Here is an 18,389-nt window from a genome sequence, read left to right as displayed (position 1 = left end):
TGTCATAACAGTAGCCATGTCTTGCAAAGTGATTTGTAAGGGCCTCCCTGATGTACTTGGCGCCACAAAATCACGCACCTCCTGAGCGGGAGGCGAAGGTACTGACACGTGAGGAGAGTTAGTCGGCATAACTTCCCCCTCGTCGTCTGGTGATAATTTCTTTACATGTAAAGATTTACTTTTATTTAAAGTAGCATCAATGCAATTAGTACACAAATTTCTATTGGGCTCCACATTGGCCTTTAAACATAGTGAACAAAGAGATTCATCTGAGTCAGACATGTTTAAACAAACTAGCAATGAGACTAGCAAACTTGGAAATACTTTTCAAAATTAATTTACAAGCAATATAAAAAACGTTACTGTGCCTTTAAGAAGCACAGAAAAGCTGACACAGTTGAAATAACAATGACCAAAATAGTTATAGCAACCAAATTTTCACAGTAAATGTATTAAGTTAGCAAAGGATTGCACCCACCAGCAAATGGATGATTAACCCCTTAGTACCCAAAAACGGATAACAATTATATAATTAACGTTTTTCTCACAGTCAAATACACTGTCACAGGACTGCTGTGCCTGATTACCTCCCTCAAAATGGATTTTGAAGACCCCTGAGCTCTCTAGAGACGATCTGGATCATGGAGGATGAAGTAGACAGATTGTGACTGAATTTTTACTGCGCAAAAAAGCGCTAAAATAGGCCCCTCCCACTCATATTACAACAGTGGGGAAGCTCAGAAACTGTTTCTATGCAGAAAACAAAAATGGCCATGTGGTAAAAATCATGCCCTAATAAGTTTTATCACCAAGTACCTCACAAAAACGATTAACATGCCAGTAAACGTTTTAAACATACATTTGAAAAGTTATGAATTGTTATTAATAAGCCTGCTACCAGTCGCTTTTACTGCAGTTAAGGCTCATACATTATTTCAGTATTAACAGTATTTTCAGAGTCAATTCCATTCCTTAGAAAAATACATTCACTGTACACACACTCATCAGTCTAATACCAGTCGCTATCACTGCATTTAAGGCTGAACTTACTTTACAATGGTATCCGCAGTATTTTCTCAGTCAATTCCATTCCTCAGAAAATAAATTACTGCACATACCTCATTTGTTGCAGGGGAGCCCTGCATGCTATTCCCCTTCTCTGAAGTTACCTCACTCCTCAGATGAGAAACAGCCAGTGGATCTTAGTTACGTCTGCTAAGACCATAGAAAAAAACGCAGGCAGATTCTTCTTCTAATGCTGCCTGAGAATAAACAGCACACTCCGGTGCCATTTAAAATAACAAACTTTTGATTGCAGAAATAAACTAAGTTAAAAAACACCACAGATCTCTCACAGCTTCCTTTTTAGTTAGGCTGCAAGAGAATGACTGAGTATGATAGGTGAGGGGAGGAGCTATATAGCAGCTCTGCTGGGTAATTATCTTGCAGTTTCCTGTTAGGAAGATATATATTCCATAAGTAATGGATGACCCGTGGACTGACTACACTTAACAGGAGAAATTGTAGTTTTTCCTTTGCCTCAAAAGAGACTGTTGCACATTGAGTGTAATTCAGAACTCCTACATGCTTCACAGTGATTGCTGGACCAGCGCACAAGCCAGAAGCAGAACTACACATAATGCAGCAGGTACAGGGCCACTGGGACACAAGTGCTGAGGGACCCATAGCAGCATGTGCAGAATGTGAACAATCCTAATACAGGGGAGCCTTTTACTGAGGCAGGTTGCCAGTCTTTCTATCCTATCTATCTATCTGTCTGTATGTCTGCCTGTCTATTTATAACTATCTATGTCTGTCTGTCTCTAACTATCATCTATCTCCATCTATTAATCATCTGTCTGTCTCTATCTACTGTATCTATCTATCTATCTATCTATCTATCTGTCTATCTATCTATCTATCTATCTATCATCTGTCTGTCTCTATCTATCTATCATCTGTCTGTCTGTATCTATCTATCTATCTATCTATCTATCTATCATCTGTCTGTCTGTCTCTATCTATCTATCTATCTATCTATCTATATCTATCCATCTATCTATCAAGAATCATTAAACAGACCAGCATGTATATTACTACTATTGCTTACAAATGAGTTACCAGGGCCCTCTGATAAATAGGTCCGTTACTGACAGAAGCTCATATATATCTGTCCCTTATTGGCCACAGCAGAGGAGGAAAGATAAGCAACACCAAAGAGCCTTTTCAGGGGATTTGTCCCTGGTCTGCAAAACAATGCAGAGTTTGCTAACAAAATGCTTTTAGAACATTCAGTTAGAAAACAGATATTTTGCAATGCAGTTATTATTTTATGATGCAGATATAAAATGTTATGTTTCAGATAGAACATGCCATTTTAATAATTTTATTTATTTACTTCTATAATCAAATGTACTTCATTCTCTTGTTGTCCTTTGTTTAAAAGCATACCTAGGTAGGCTCAGGAGCAGCAAAGCACTACTGGGAATTAGCTGCTGATTGGTGGCTGCACATATATCCCTCTTGCTACATTTAGCCACCAATCAGCAAGCTCTACCCAGGTGCTAAACCAAAACTGGATTGCCTCCTAAGCTTACATTCTTGCTTTTTCAAATAAAGATACCAAGAGAACAAAGAAAAAATGATAATAAGAGTCAATTAGAAAGTTCCATTAAAACTGCATGTTCTATCTGAATCATGAAAGAAAAAATGTGGGTTCAGTATCCCTTTAAAAAAACATACTGGGTTGCAAACCAATGAAAATGCTTCTAAAACATGTCTTTTGCAGTGCAGTGACTAATAGCTGATAAATACTGTGCACAAATACAAATGACTTGGACGTCCCTTTAAAATAAAAAGTGGAGTTTTTCCCCAGCAGACACATTCGCCTATAAAGCAGGGCTGTATGGGAGGGGTTTGTGGGCCTTGCCTCCTGTCTGCCTTTATAGCCGCCCTACACAGAAGCTCGCAGACACCACACTGAGAGCTTGTTTAGCTGGGATAGCACACAAGGAAACAGGTAAATATGTGAGGGGCCCTGCAGACTCTTCCAGCTACATTGTCATGGGGAAGGGGCTCTGCAAACTCTACAGCTGCTCTCTTCCTGTTCCCATGACCTTGAACCTGACCCAGCTGCTCCCCCCCTCCCTGTGTGCTGAAGCTGCTTGCACCCTATTGTGCTCTGTATGAGCTGGGTGCATGGGTCAGCTGACACCTTAGTATCATAAGCTGCTACCAAGCTCAGATCAGTGCACAGGGAAGGGCGTCAGTGCCACATTTATTTAAATGATCTCAGTTCTTGTCTTGTTGGAGCAGAACATAAAGTTATGCAAACCTAAGGCTGCTGCCACCTCTGTGGATAAGTGCCCAGCACCCCCTAGAACTGTCACAATGAAGTGTAATAGGGAAACATTATAAGTGACAATGACCTCTCAAGGTTAATCTGCGGTTGCCAGTATCTGTTTATGAGATGGTGATTTGTATAATGTGCTGAGATTTCTCATCCCTTTAAAGCACTGCAAACAGTAAAGTACAAGTGGGCATTTCCTCCTTCAGCTGGTCTGAGATGAAACTAGATGGGGCAGATCAATATCTGACAGGGGATTATGGGAAACTGGTTTATTTCATTTACCTGAAAGGCCCAGGTAGTTCCTATAAACCATTGTCTGTTTTATTTCAGTCATTTTTATAATCTGGTTGTGTAAAGTTCATGTCAAGCGTGAAAATGTTTTGCTTTGTAATATTTTTTTATAATGTAATTATTATAAATCCGGGCTTGAGTCTGCAGACAACAAGACTAACTACAGTGATTATATTAGTACAGAGTATATTTGTTTTGCAGTTGTCAGTTAAAGACAGTTGGGGGAAGATGTGTAGTAGTGTCAGCCTTGATTAGTCAGCCATTTTTTTTTCTTCTAGATTACATGAAAAGGGAGAAAACAATGCCAGTATATTTATTATTTCACTTTCATGATACATAGTGTACAATATCCTTGGCTGAAATTTAGCCCCTTTACTTGGCTTCTTTCCCCAGGGCGTATTGAGGTAGGCTCAGGAGCATGCATGTGTCTTTAGCACTATATGTATAACGTTGATATAAGCACTGCCATATAGTGCTCGACACATGGACTCTCCTTTAGATGTGTCTAAGTCATCCATAAACAAACGGTAGGGAGCAGTTGTTTGGCTTTTGGAAAACTATTTGCAGCAAACAGTCTTAAAGTATGCTCAGACTTGCAAGATTGCAGAATAACCTTACACTCTGTTGCTGTCCCTTTAATTGATGCTCTATTTTATTGCTAATAGATGTAGTACTGGCGTTTCTTACCGCGCCCAGACATTGTAATCTCTACAAAGGTGAGGTGTGACTGTGGTTTTGCACTATAGCTATATGTTCCCCTCCCCCTGTAAAGGGCCATGAAACACCCAATTATTATTATTTTATTATTCAGATAGAGCTTGTGATATCAAAAACTTTTCTGTTTACTTCTATTTAATTAGTTTTGTTCTCTTGGTATCCTTTGTTGAAAATGATACTTAGGTATGCTCAGGAGCTACAGAATGGTTGCTGCACATGCCTCAGTGTTGGCTCCCCCAATGCATTTAGGTATCTCCCAGTAGTGCATTGCTGCTGTCTGAACAAAGGATACAAAGAAAACAAAGCAAATTAGATATTAGAAGTAAATTGGATAGTTGTCTAAGACTGCAATTTTTGAAACCAGTGACTCCTTTTTAAAGGGATAAGAAACACCCTTTTTCTTTTTATTTTCAGAAAGAGCAAATCCTATTTACTTTTATTCTCTAATTTGCTGCGTTTCCTTGATATTCTGTGTTGGGAGATACTTAGGTAGCATCTGGAGCACTACATGGTAGTAAGTAGTGCTGCTCCCTAGTGCTCTTGTGTACGGATAGCATGCTTGCCATATAGTGTTCATATACGTGCACGCTCCTAACGGCCTTGCTTTTCAAAAGATACCAAGCAAACAAAGACATTTTGATTATAGAATTAAATTAGAAAGTTGTATACAATCGAATGCTATAGCCTTAAAGGGACATGATTCAGACAGAGCATTGTATACAACTTTAGAAGATGACAATTTGCTTCAGTCTCCTATTCGTTGTTTGAGATCTAGGTAGGTAGCATGAAGATGTCTGTAGCTCTACATGACAGACAATAGTGCTGACATCTACAGCTCTTGCTAATGTATTTAGCATTTTTGAAAATCTGCTGCAGGACACGTGCCCACTCCTTAGTATACCTTCCTGCTTTTCAACAAAGGATAACAAACCATTTTATAATAGAAGTACATTTTGAAAGTTTTTTTTTTTTTTTTTTAAATTGTGTCTTCTATCTGACTGAAATTTGGTGTTTTTAATCATGAAAGGAAATTTGTTTTAGGTCTTTAATTTAAAGGGACAGTCTACACCAGAATTGTCCATCTTTTAAAAGATGGATATTTTTTTTATTTTTTATTACCCATTCCCCAGTTCTGCACAACCAACAGTTATATTAATACACTTTATACCTCTGTGATTACCTTGTATCTAAACATTTTATGACAGCCCCCCCGATCAAATGACTATTATCTATTGACTTGCATTTTAGCCAATTAGTGCTGTGTTGTGCTGACTCTTAAATAACTTCTCGGGCGTGAATGTTATCGAATCTCTCACACAAACTAGCAGTCTCTTGTTGTGAAAAGCAAATAAAAAGCATGTGATAAGAGGCTGTCTGTAGTGACTTAGAAACAGTTAGAGGTTTAAATGTTATAAAGTATATTAATACAGTATAACAATGTTGGTTGTGCAAAGCTGGGACTGTGTAGTAAAGGTGTTTATCTATCTTTTTAAACAATTACAATTTTGGTGTAGACTTGTCCCTTTAATTTCCTTATTTAACATGATCATTGCTGGAAGCAGTTTAACTGGATTATTCTACTGGCTTGCACACTCCTTAGATGCCAAACATAAGGTTTCAAACTGCTGCCAATTGTCTAGACCAGCTATCCTAGGGAGCGTGGTGTAAACCGGTTTTTTACAAAAGCGAGACTTGCTTAATGTAAAGACCCTTTGTATGCCAGTTGGGCCGGTATAAGTGACTACAAATATGGAAAGTTTTTTGAATCTGTTAAAAACAAAGTGTAGAGTGGATATGTTTTTGTTCCGATAGTGTTCTGAACACCGCTTTAAGCATTACAGTGCATTTTGTGTGTTTTGTTGTTTTTTGTTTTTTAAATCCTAAAACTTTTCAATGTACTTCTGTTAACAATGTTGCATTCTCTTGGTATCATTTTGAAGGAGCAGCAATACACTACTGGGAGCTAGCTGAACACATCTCTTGAGCCAACAACAAGAGGCATGTGTGTGGCCACCAATCAGCCGCTAGTTCCCAAAAGTAAAGGAGACTACATATGTGAGCCCACCAAAAGGGTAACTGCACACACAATGGTAGCCTCTAGGGGGTGCTCTCTTGAATAATTAAAAAAAAACTAAGCCCATACAAAGGTGATCATGCTGTGATCGATCCACTCCTAGGCAGCTCTTTGAGAAGGTGGTCAGCCTCCCAAGGGTAAAATCTCTGAAATACAACACACAAAGTAGCCAGAAAGTTCCCAGAAGTGCTGCATTCTTTGTACTAAATGAGCAGCAGTGCAAACTTGATCATTTGGAGAAGTTGTTAAACATCACATGTTCTAACTCACTGGCTTTCAAACTTGTTCTCAGGCTCCCTAACAGGCCACAGTTTGAGGATATCTGAACTAGAGCACAGGTGAAACAATCGGCTGATTAGTAACCATGGTTATTTTACCTGCTCTCATCCAAGGTAATCCTGAAAATCTGACCTGTTGGGGAAGCCTGAGGACAGGTTTGAAAACCAGTGGTCTATCTGAATCAGGAGAATTTTGACTTAATTTCTCTTTTAAATAAACCATAATTTTATTATGGAGTCACTTATTCTGCACTCCCCAATTTGATGCATCTGCTGCTGCACCTAGTACTAACTTTATTCCCCCACTCTGCCTCTGTAGATTTGTGGAGGTGTAAAAATGGCATTAGCTGGCATTATTTGCAGTGCTAAAGCAATAAATGAGGGTCCGTGGCCCCAACTACAACCATTCCTGCTATCTCACTATAATTACTGTACCAGACTATATAGCAGAGATAGCTGCAGTGCTTTATTTATGAACGAGCTGCAGCCCTCTCTAGTGCTGAAGAGGTTAATGATATATAGCTGTTCGCTTAACCCTCACAGGGCTGCCATGGTAACTTGATTGTAACGGTGATCACTGCCAGGCCCTTGTGGCCATGCCATAGGGAGATACTCAGCAGTACTATGTGACAAATCCGTGCCAGCATGGGTTAATGCTGTAACCTCAGCCTGTATAGCACATTGTTCCCCTGTAGACGACTGACTCAGGCTATGTAGTTTTTCCTTCTGACCTGCTGGTTCAGTTACACAATTAGCATTGGGTAAGAGGACCATGTGACTTATTTATTAATTAAATGCTGATCTCACATCTGTAAATTGTTTAAACCATGAAGGTCCAATCTATATCTTGTTTTACAGTGTTCTAATCTGACTACATAATGTGCTACACACCTATATAACAAGGGGAGATGACCTGTTCACTAACATCTTCAGCTGTGGGGCCCAAGTTGTTTTTTGTGTGTTCTCATGTTGCATAGCATTTTGTTTTTGTTTTCCACTTGTTTTGTGAAACTTACGTATTTATATTTATTTATTTTTTTCCCCTAGAATAAAAATGGTGGTCTTATCAAAGGAATATGGGTATGTGGTTCTGACGGGAGCTGCTAGTTTTGTTATGGTCGCACACCTGGCCATAAATGTGTCAAAGGCCCGCAGGCTATACAAAGTAGAGGTGAGTGGTCTGTCCCCTAATGATAACTCGGCCTTGTGAAGATATTACAGGTGCGGAGCTACCATTGGTGCACCAGGGCTGAAGTACAATCCTAATGCAAGAGCGCCTTTTATCTTGTTATACAGATGTGTATTACTAATGTTACCTTTGGGGGGGCACCATCTGAGTAGGTCCACTACTGACGGCAGTGAAACAGTTTGTGTGTGCCAGGGGATGGTTACTAATGATACACTGCTAGCATAGTGTGTATGTGATGCTACATAATGTAATCAGTTTGTGTCACACACTGGGCAGATAGAGCTGTTCCTGGCACAAACCATATTTGTGCTGGGTAACTTCAGAATATGAATACTGGTGAGTCTGATATATTGGTGATAAAGAACTCCAAGTGATCTATAATTTGTCGTTTTGTATTAACTCAATAATAAATTGCACAACTTTTCTAACAACTTGGTGAAAACCAGTCACCCTACAATAAAAAAAACTGATAATTTAGGGGGGTAAAAGTTTTTTTTTTAATCTAAAAAGTTTGTGCCCATTTACAGAGAAAAAAAATCTATACTGCTACAGTGGTACCTACCTAGGTATCTAACAAAATACCATGAGCTCAAAATAAATTTGATAACCAAATGAAATTGCAAACTTCGACTTAAAAAAAAATAAAAAAATAAAAATATATATATATATACACATACGCACACCAAAGCTGCCAACAAGTAACTTTTTTTTTTTTTTTTTTGTCCACTTAGTACCCTGCTATGTATAGTGATGACCCTGTAAATGGGAAAATCTTCAACTGCATCCAGAGAGCACATCAAAACACGTAAGTGACTTCACATCTCACACTTATACACAGAGAAAGATATAAAAAAAAAAGGGTTGCATGTACATAAGGACAGATCTAAAACTGATGGTGGTATTAAAATTAATCGCCAAATGCTGCTTACGCAACCATATTTGGAATTCGTTTAACACATTTTTCACATACCTAGCTTAACTGAGGGTCATAAAAATATATATATTTCAGATAGCATGTGATTTTTGCTTTCTAATTTTACTTTTTTGTTCTCTTGATATCCTTTATTGAAAAGTATACCTAGGTAGACACTGGCGCTGCTGATTGGTGTCTGATCTCATTGGCTCACCTAGTGCATTGCTGTTTCAACAAGTGAACAACAAGGATAACAAGTGAATAAAGCAAATTCTGTAATACAAGTAAATTAGAAAGTTGTTTAAAATTGAATTCTCTATCCGAATCTGTGTTTTCATGCCCCTTTTTAACCTTCATGAAGAGCCTAATGCAATGGTGTAGTAAAGGGGTCTATGCACTGACATTTCCTATTATCAATCACTCACCAATCCTTCATTAAAGGGACCGTCAGTACTTTGTGATTGTAATGTGAAATGCTTTATGCATAGCACAACTTTGCAATATGCTTAAAATAAAGGAAGAGGAGGCAAAAAAGTCTGACAACTGAGGATTTTCCAGTCATGAAAATTTAAAGACTACATATCTGCTTTACAAGTCTAACCTTGCTACATTTCAGTCTGTAATTTGCAGCATTTTATTTTTTACGGCCATTTAACTACATAGTTGCAACAAATGTTCCGGTGCTGTAGCAGTATTTTGATGGTGCTTTGCTGTTTTTCCACAAATCTTAAATATGAGGGAGTAAGGTACTTCTAACCCCTCTGCAAATCTTTGTATGTACTACGCACAGCTAGTAACAGAACAAATGCATAAAGCTATCTCTTCTTGCAGACTTGAAGCCTACCCAGCATTCCTGTTCTTCCTTGCTACTGGAGGACTTGCTCATCCGGTAAGATACAAATTACCTGCTAGATCCATCAAACACATAACCTGAGGGTATAATAGATGCATTGTTTGTGGGACATACAGGGGCTGCAGCCCAGAGTGTTGTCACTGCAGGGTGCGGCACACTAGGTAATCTCTATCCCCTGTGTTGGGATTGCCAGCTGAACCTCTGGAGAAAGATTAGTATGTAGTGCACCCAAACATAAGGGGAGTAGTATGTGTATAGCTAATCATCCAACACTGCCAGCCCCACAACTGGGTTAATATAACATTCATATGTCACCACATTTTAACATTTTCTAGTATGTTACCATGTATATGAGATACATACAATTTCATTTTATATTTCATCAAATAAAAGGTTATTAGTAAATCATCATAGTTTATTGTAATTCCATCTTAAATCTGCAAGGATTGAAATCTTCACACCACGTAATTTCACTTTTTTTTTTTTTTTTTTTTTTTTTTTTTTTTTTTTTCACTACTCTTTAACACTGATTCCTCACACTAACAGCTTGTAGTGTCTTTATTTCTATACATGAAACATGGTGTCAAAACTAGTAACTAGAATCAGGATTGATTTGTGTTTTATTTTATTAAAATCAGTGGGGGCTTTTTGGTTACTGAGTGATGCATGCTTTGAAGGTTCTATAACGTCCCAGCAACTAAAGACATTCCTTAAAGAAACACTTTTCCGGATTTGGGCCACATTGGATCATGGTACTTGGAGTTTCAGGGAGATTGCATTTCATTTGCTGGCATCAGGGAGACTCCCCAAACTTCAGGGAGAGTTGGGATGTCTGTAAAACGTGTTTATTTTTTTTTATTTTTTCCCCCTATTTGAGAGCTTAGAGACTTAAAGACAATATGACTGCCATGAATTGCATACCTCCCCCAGAGGGAATGAGAATCAGTGGGGATTGCAGCAGCAATTGGGAAACTTTTCAGAGCTGAATTTGAAGATTATTCCCTGGCTACAGGGTTGAATGGGAAATCTGCAGCAGTGCAGGCAGCAACTCTGAGAAGAGTCATGGGTAGTGAATGCAGGCATGTGTATAAGCACAATCTGACCCTCACAGCACGCAGCTGAGAAGAGTCAGGGGCAGTGAGTGCAGGCATGTGTATAAGCACAATCTGACCCTCACAGCACGCAGCTGAGAAGAGTCAGGGGCAGTGAGTGCAGGCATGTGTATAAGCACAATCTGACCCTCACAGCACGCAGCTGAGAAGAGTCAGGGGCAGTGAGTGTAGGCATGTGTATAAGCACAATCTGACCCTTACAGCAGTGCAGGTAGCTGAGAAGAGTCATGGGTAGTGAATGCAGCATGTGTATAAGCACAATCTGACCCTCACAGCAGAGCAGAAAGAGAATGTTACAGCCATTTTAGATGCACTGGAAGCTTATTTTAAACCTGCTAAAAATGTTATATATGAAAGGTATATGTTTGGATGCTGCAAACAAGAAGAGGGAGAATCTCTTGATAACTTTGTTACACGCTTGAGAGAAAAGGCTGCAACTTGTGAATATGGTACTCTAAGGGATGAATTAATAAGGGATAAAATTGTTCTTGGTGTAGCTAGTGAGAGCACGCGCAGGCGTCTACTAAGAACGTGACTTAACTTTAAACTCAGCCATTGAAACGTGCCGTACAGCAGAGCTCACTGACAGACGTCTTAAAGTTATGGAACAGGACAGACAGCACACCGACAGCATAAACATTGCAATGCAGCAACAACACATAAGCAAACCGCAGCAATGCCACACAAATGCTGCAAACCCTACAGCATGTAAATATTGTGGGACTGTGCATCAAAGAATTAAAGAGCAATGTCCAGCTTATGGGAAGTCTTGTGGTAGAACAAATCACTTTGCTAACGTTTGTTTGTCAAGTAAAAGAGAGCCATCACTAGGAAAGTTACACATCTGCATATGAGGAAGAGCCACACACTGCTGAAGTGATATACAGTAGTGAATTGATCGGCACTGTGCAAGCCAGAGGAAAGAAATGGTTTGTCACTTTAAATTTAAATAAGCCCCAATCCTGCCAGCTCGATTCAGGAGCAACATGTGATGTAATGTGTTTGAAAGACAAAATGATGATGTTGGCACCAGAAGTAAGTCTACTGCAAAGTGACACCAGACTAAAGTTATACTCGGTGAGATTATGAAATCTCTAGGACTCATCAGGACAGAATGTGTCATACGTGGAAGGACACACAAGCTAGAGTTTGAAATTGTGGAAGCCTGCCAAAAGCCACTGTTATCCGGCTCAACCTGTGAGCGTCTAGGGCTGATGCATTTCTCTATTCCCGCAGAGCTCAATGTGATGGACAATCAATTCAAAGGGCCCTTGACAAAACATTTGCTATTAAAGGAATTTAGTGGTTTTTTTTTTTTTTTTTTTTTACTGGGCCAGTAGAATCTGTACCAGGGGAAGTTCTTTTTGACCTTGACATGTGTCCCTCCAGTACAATGCGCACCGTGCCATTGGCCATAAAACAGGCAGTTAAGGCGCAGCTCGACCAGTATGAGGCTGATGGACATTTAGCTAGAGTGACTGAACCAACTGATTGGATAAGTAACACGGTGATTGTAAAGAAGCCTGATAAGCTAAGAATATGCATACATCCCAAATTTTTGAATCTGGCACTGAGGCGATCTCACTACATCATGCCAACTCTCGGATGTTTTGTACAAGCTGCCTAAGGCACGTCTGTTCACGCTTGTTGATGCCCGTGATGCATTTTTACAATGTAAGTTGGATAATGCAAGTAGCTACATGACAACCTTCTGGACTCCCTGGGGCAGAAAAAGATGGCTCAAGTTGCCTTTTGAAGTATCAGTTGCACCAGAGGTGTATCAACGTAAACATGAACTATTGTCTGGACTCGGTATCGAACCAATAGCTGATGACATCCTTGTGGTTGGCTGTGGGGACACAGATAGGGAAGCAGAGCAAGATCATGATGGCAAACTATTGGAACTAATGAATCGTTGTAGGCAGGTGAAACTAAGACTTGGCATGAAAAAACTGCAGCTCAAGGTAAGAGGTCCGCTTCCATAGACACATACTATACTTTGAAGGCTGACCCAGAAAAAATCAGAGCTATACTGGATATGCCACAGCCGACGAATGTGAAATCCCTGCAGCGCTTTATAGGATTTGTTACCCACCTATCAAAATTCCTACCACACCTCTCAGAGGTTTGCGAGCCGTTGAGAAGGCTTCTGGACAAGGATGCAGTTTAGCATTGGCTTCCTAAGCATGATAATGCAGTGCAGGACATCAAATGTTTGGTCACTGATGCACCTGTCCTGAAGTACTATGACGTTACAAAACCTGTAACTATTCAAAGTGATGCAAGCAAGTGGACTAGGGTGTTGCCTATCGCTTTTGCTTCAAGAGCACTGACCCTTACTGAGCAAAACTATGCACAAATCGAAAAGGAATGTCTGAGTATTGTGTTTGCCTGCCAGCGCTTTCATCACTACCTCTATGGTCATGACGAAATCACGGCAGAAACTGACCATAAGCCTCTGATATCTATTTTCAAGAAACCACTTTTGTGTGCACCAAAACGTCTACAGAGCATGTTGCTCACATTACAAAATTATTGCCTAAATGTTGTCTGTAAACCTGGACCTGAAATGTACATTAATGACACTCTTAGCAGAGCTACAGCAGCAAGTGGTACACCTGAGAGTGCACAACACAGTTTGCAATGTTCAACAGGACCTGGATGTCCTGTCGCAGATTAATCATTCAGACTATTTAAACGTTACAGACCAACGATTGCTTCAGATAAGACAGCACACAGAAATTGACGAGAGTTTGCAAGCACTTAAGTATGTTCTGAATGGGTGGCCAGATTCAAAGGCAGAGGTGCCATTCATTGTAAGAGAATATTGGACTTTCAGAGAAGAAATCGGCATTCAGGATGGTGTACTGTACAAGGGGTCAAGGGTCATCATTCTTAAATCGTTAAGATCGGAGATGCTGACGCGTATTCATGCCAGTCACATTGGTGGTGAAGCATGCTATAGACAGGCACAAGATACACTATATTGGCCTAACATGCAAAATGTGATTAGAGACTTTGTTAGCCGTTCAGCATGCAATGAATATGCGCAGGCACAACAGAAAGAACCCATGATGTCACATGTGCTGCCCACACGGCCTTGGCAAATTGTAAGTATGGATTTACTGAATTATGCTGGGCAAGATTTTCTACTAATCGTTGATCACTATTCTGACTTTTGGGAGATTGAGCTCCTTCCCGACCTGTCTGCTGATACTACAATCAAGCATTGTAAAGCAGTTTGCACGTCATGGACAGCCAGACAGGGTAATCTCAGATAATGGACCTCCGTTTGCATGTGAGCAATTCAGACGGTTCTCTACAGATTGGGGGTTTGAGCATCTTACCTCTTCTCCGCAGCACCCTCAAGCTAATGTCAAAGCGGAATCGGCTGTAAAGAATCTTTGCAAAAAGGCCAAGTATGAAGGTAATGACCGATGGAAAGCCATTCTACATTGGAGGAACACCCCAACTGAAGCCATGGACAGCAGTCCTGCACAGCGCTTGATGTCAAAGAGGCTGAAGACTTCATTGCCAGTGGCAAATAAATTACTTGAACCTTGTGTGGTAACAGGGGTACTTGAGAAGCTGCGACGGAGAAAACAGATATCCAAACTGACATACGATGTCTGCCAAAGACTTACCTGAACTAAGCATTGGAAAGCCAATCCGTATGAAGCCGCTCCCTGGTGACAGGACTGGTTGCTGGAGACTGGGTACCTGTGTTCAGAGGGTTGCTCCTCGCTCATATCTTGTGGATGTGGAAGGCAGTCTGTACCGCCGCAATCGAGTGGACCTGCGAGTGGCATAACATCTCACCACACAAACCTATAACCATCCGGCACTTGAGCATTCCGAGGCTCTCAATGCACCTAGTCCTACTGGACCACATAAGCAAGGCAGAGACTGCTGTCATATCTGAAGGATACAATGAGGATGCCATAATGCAGCCTCGTATACCAGCAAGTTCTTCCGTGCCAAACACACCAGCAGGGACAGAGGGCAGCTCCTTAACACCTTCTGGAGCTGAATAGCTTCACCCAGGCAAAATCCCTGTGGCCTTATGTAGTGGTCAAGTTTCAAGACCTCCAGATAGACTCAATCGGTAGTGTATCTACCAGTAATGTAGTATGTTATGTTTTTAAGACTGTTCAGGATCTGTTTTAGGTAAATTGTTAGCAAATTTTGGATTGAATGTAAAAAGGGGAGATGTTATGCAACTACTGTGACTCTGTTTGTTTATGGTAACATTTCATTGCCTTATACTTCCTGTTCCTACCTCTGACCTGGATGTAGTGCTTTAGTTCAATATGATTCCTCACACTAACAGCTTGTAGTGTCTATTTCTATACATGAAACGGCTTCCTCTTTCTTTTTAAAACACAAGTAGCTATTATGTTGTGACTATTAGTCACTTTCTATTTCACAAACCACTTATTGATCCTCAGGACACTGTACACAACTTTAACAGTGCTACCTCTCTCTACACTGTTTGTTGTATTGTATTAAGCTTCCTAAGCACATACTCTTGCATTTTATTGATTACAATTGATAACCACTGAATTTTTTCTTTCATAATCTCTATCTGGGTATGGTCAGACATACTGCCAGACATTATATGTAACTTAAATAATGTTACACTTGTTTACATAATGCATCTCTATGCCGTATTTAAGCCATTCTTCCTGTGAAGATGGTGCTCCTATCTTGTATATCTTATATTGGGAACGATTGTGTTGGTCTATAGTTTACCTCCAGTGAGCTTGTGCAGAACACTAAGGTTTTGTCTGGGTTAAACACATAGTCTGGTGAGCTTGCTCTAATATCTTTAGTTTAGCTGCTCCTACAAGGCAAAGTAACTTGTAGAATCAAATTAAAAAAAATAAGTGTGTTGGCTTTTATAAATCACAACAGGAGTGAAACTAACAATAATAAAAAGTGATATACTGTAGCTCTCTGTCCCATGATTTTTCAGTAAAGGCAGTCTCTTTGTAGAGCTATGACTTAACTCTAAGTAAAAATGAACCAGGGAACATCGGGTAAGTAAAAAAAAATGTATTAAAATCACAGGTATCACAAGATAAATGAATCGCACCAATACTGTTTGCAATGAGACCAGCTGTGTTTAAAGGGACACTGTACCCAAAATTTCTTTCGTGATTCAGATTGAGCATGAAATTTTAAGCAACTTTCTAATTTACTCCTATTATCAAATTTTCTTCATTCTCTTGGTATCTTTATTTGAAATGCACGAATGTAAGTTTAGATGCCGGCCCATTTTTGGTGAACAACCTGGGTTGTCCTTGCTGGTTGGTGGATAAATCCATCCACCAATAAACTGCTGTCCAGAGTACTGAAACCAAAAAAAAAGCTTAGATGCCTTTTTCAAATAATGATAGCAAGAGAATGAAGAAAAATTGATAATAGGAGTAAATCAATTCCCAATCGTCAAATATACGTTTCACTGTCACAGCTGGCTTTTTCAAGGAAAAACATGGGGTAACTTGTTATATACCCAACTAATAATTGCATTAGTACTTATTCTCTAGCCAAAGCCCCTTTGTCTCATTTTGCTGCACTTGGTAGCTTGGCTGTCTGATATTATGGGGGCAATGTTGCATCATTTGCTTTAGTTCAGGCTCTGACTGGGTTGGTCAGTGACTAACTTGTATTAACACTGCAGAATGAGAATTGTGAAACCACCAAGGCAAACTGAAGTACTAATGTCTTCTCTTGTGATGTTCTCTAGCGTTGCACCAGTGCCTTGGGATTAACCTGGATAGTGGGCAGGGAGCTGTATGCCCATGGCTATTCCACTGGCGGTGAGTGACACCTCTTGTTCCTTATACCATAAAGAGTGGTGACCTATAATGTATGCTATAGGGACGTACTTGCCTCTCCGGCTAGGGTTGGAAGAAGTCTCTTCAAACGACAACCACACCATGAAGTCTGTTTTTGAGAATCTTGGTGCCTTCTGCTTATTTCCCCTAGAATATAGTTTCATATTTAGTCAGTCTAGTATTTTGTGTATCCATTTTGTGACTGTCCTTGATGAATAAACTTGTGCACACACCAGGATGTATTTGCTTTGTGACTAAGATTAACAAGCTGAAGTCCTTGTCACTGGCTGTGGTCAACTAATGGGAAGACCCAAGACCTTCAGAATATATTGTTTGTAATCGCCCTTCATTTTAAAAATACTTTATATAGATTGTCTAACTGAATATATGAAAATGGAATGTTTAGTTACAATGGCACAAATCTGTGTGTTAAAAAGTGAAAGGACACAACTAGCTGCCACCCAAGAACATAACTTCTTAGATAAGTGTTTGTAATAAAACCGCATTTAACCTCTTTCCTATTTCAGACCCCAGCAAGCGCACAAGAGGTGCTATTGGCTCCTTCGCACTTTTTGGTCTGCTTGGTACCAGTATATGTGCTGCCTTCAAACTACTCAACTGGTCATTGCACCCAAAAACCTGGTGCTAAGGGAGAAGTGACTGCAAAGAAGCCTAATCCAGTTCTTTTTGTAACCGTCCATGTGCAAAACCTGGCTACAGTACCCCGGAGGGGGGGGGGGGGGGCTTGGCCTGATGTACAAGTGTCTCACTAGCATAATAGCGATGTAAACCATTTTCTAAATAAAAGTTAAAACTGTTGTCTAAAGGTGCATGTGGTTTGTTTTTGTTCTCTCTCTCTCTCTGGAACCATCTGAACCGAAGCAAGGCAGCAGAAAACAGATCTTATGGAGTTTAAAAACATTCATTAGTGACGGCAGATTAGCTGCCTCTGCACCAGTTTTTTTTTTTTTCACAATAATGCAGCTAAAGTGTTAATTACACTGACCCACACCACCTAGTTTCACCTTAAACTAACATAACCCACGTGTGCTACCATTAGGAAGCTGTTTGTCAATGCAACTGAGCTGGTTACAATATGCAAACCATTAGTAGAAATTAATCCAAACCTTTTTTTTCTGTTTAAAGCTGTTTTTATACTATCACTAAATTTCACTCAGTGGTAGATTTCTCATTGGCAGTTATACTCAGAAATTGCTAGTAGTGGACAGACATGTCTAAAAATCTGCCTTTATTCATGGCAGGAACATACTTTTTATAAATGTAAAAGAAATGTGACAAACTTGGGTATTTATCACACACATTGTTTATGTGCAGGTTGTAAATTTGTGTAATGTCCCTTTACACCATGGCTGTGCACGTGCTGTGTTTCTCTGTATCATGCTTGGGAGATGCAATGTGTTACAGGACACTAGCAATACATTACACTTGAGTGCACAGCGCGTGTTATTTGTTCCCTTATACCCACAGAGAAATATTCTAAATATATATTGCACAGTATATTTAATTTCTCCCTGATGCAGCATCTCATGGTTTCTATAATCTAGAGGTTGATGTTTTTTCACTTGGCTGCCAGACTATTTTATGAATAGTCAGGGCTGAATTTACAGCCCAGGATCCTGTAGACCAAAATCTGAAGCTCTCCCTACTCACCGTTCACTGCTGTGCAGGGAACCTTAAAGGAACAACACTGTCTGAATCACGAATGTCTAATTATGACATAACATACCACTTGAAACAACTTCTGTTAGACTC

At 39.8% G+C, this 18,389-nt stretch overlaps 1 protein-coding gene across 1 annotated transcript; it reads left to right on the top strand.

Annotated features, from left to right (window-relative positions):
* Positions 1 to 2,881: 2,881 nt before the first annotated feature.
* MGST3 (microsomal glutathione S-transferase 3) lies at positions 2,882 to 17,442 on the top strand. The gene is made up of 6 exons (XM_053693880.1): positions 2,882 to 3,019; positions 7,757 to 7,880; positions 8,630 to 8,703; positions 9,643 to 9,700; positions 16,526 to 16,598; positions 17,144 to 17,442. The coding sequence occupies exons 2-6, from the start codon at positions 7,764 to 7,766 to the stop codon at positions 17,263 to 17,265; spliced, it is 444 nt and encodes a 147-aa protein (XP_053549855.1). The 5' UTR covers positions 2,882 to 3,019; positions 7,757 to 7,763; the 3' UTR covers positions 17,266 to 17,442.
* Positions 17,443 to 18,389: the final 947 nt, after the last annotated feature.

This window comes from Bombina bombina, chromosome 10, assembly GCF_027579735.1.
Source record: "Bombina bombina isolate aBomBom1 chromosome 10, aBomBom1.pri, whole genome shotgun sequence".
NCBI lineage: Eukaryota > Metazoa > Chordata > Amphibia > Anura > Bombinatoridae > Bombina > Bombina bombina.
This window is presented reverse-complemented; position numbering and strand designations above follow the sequence as displayed.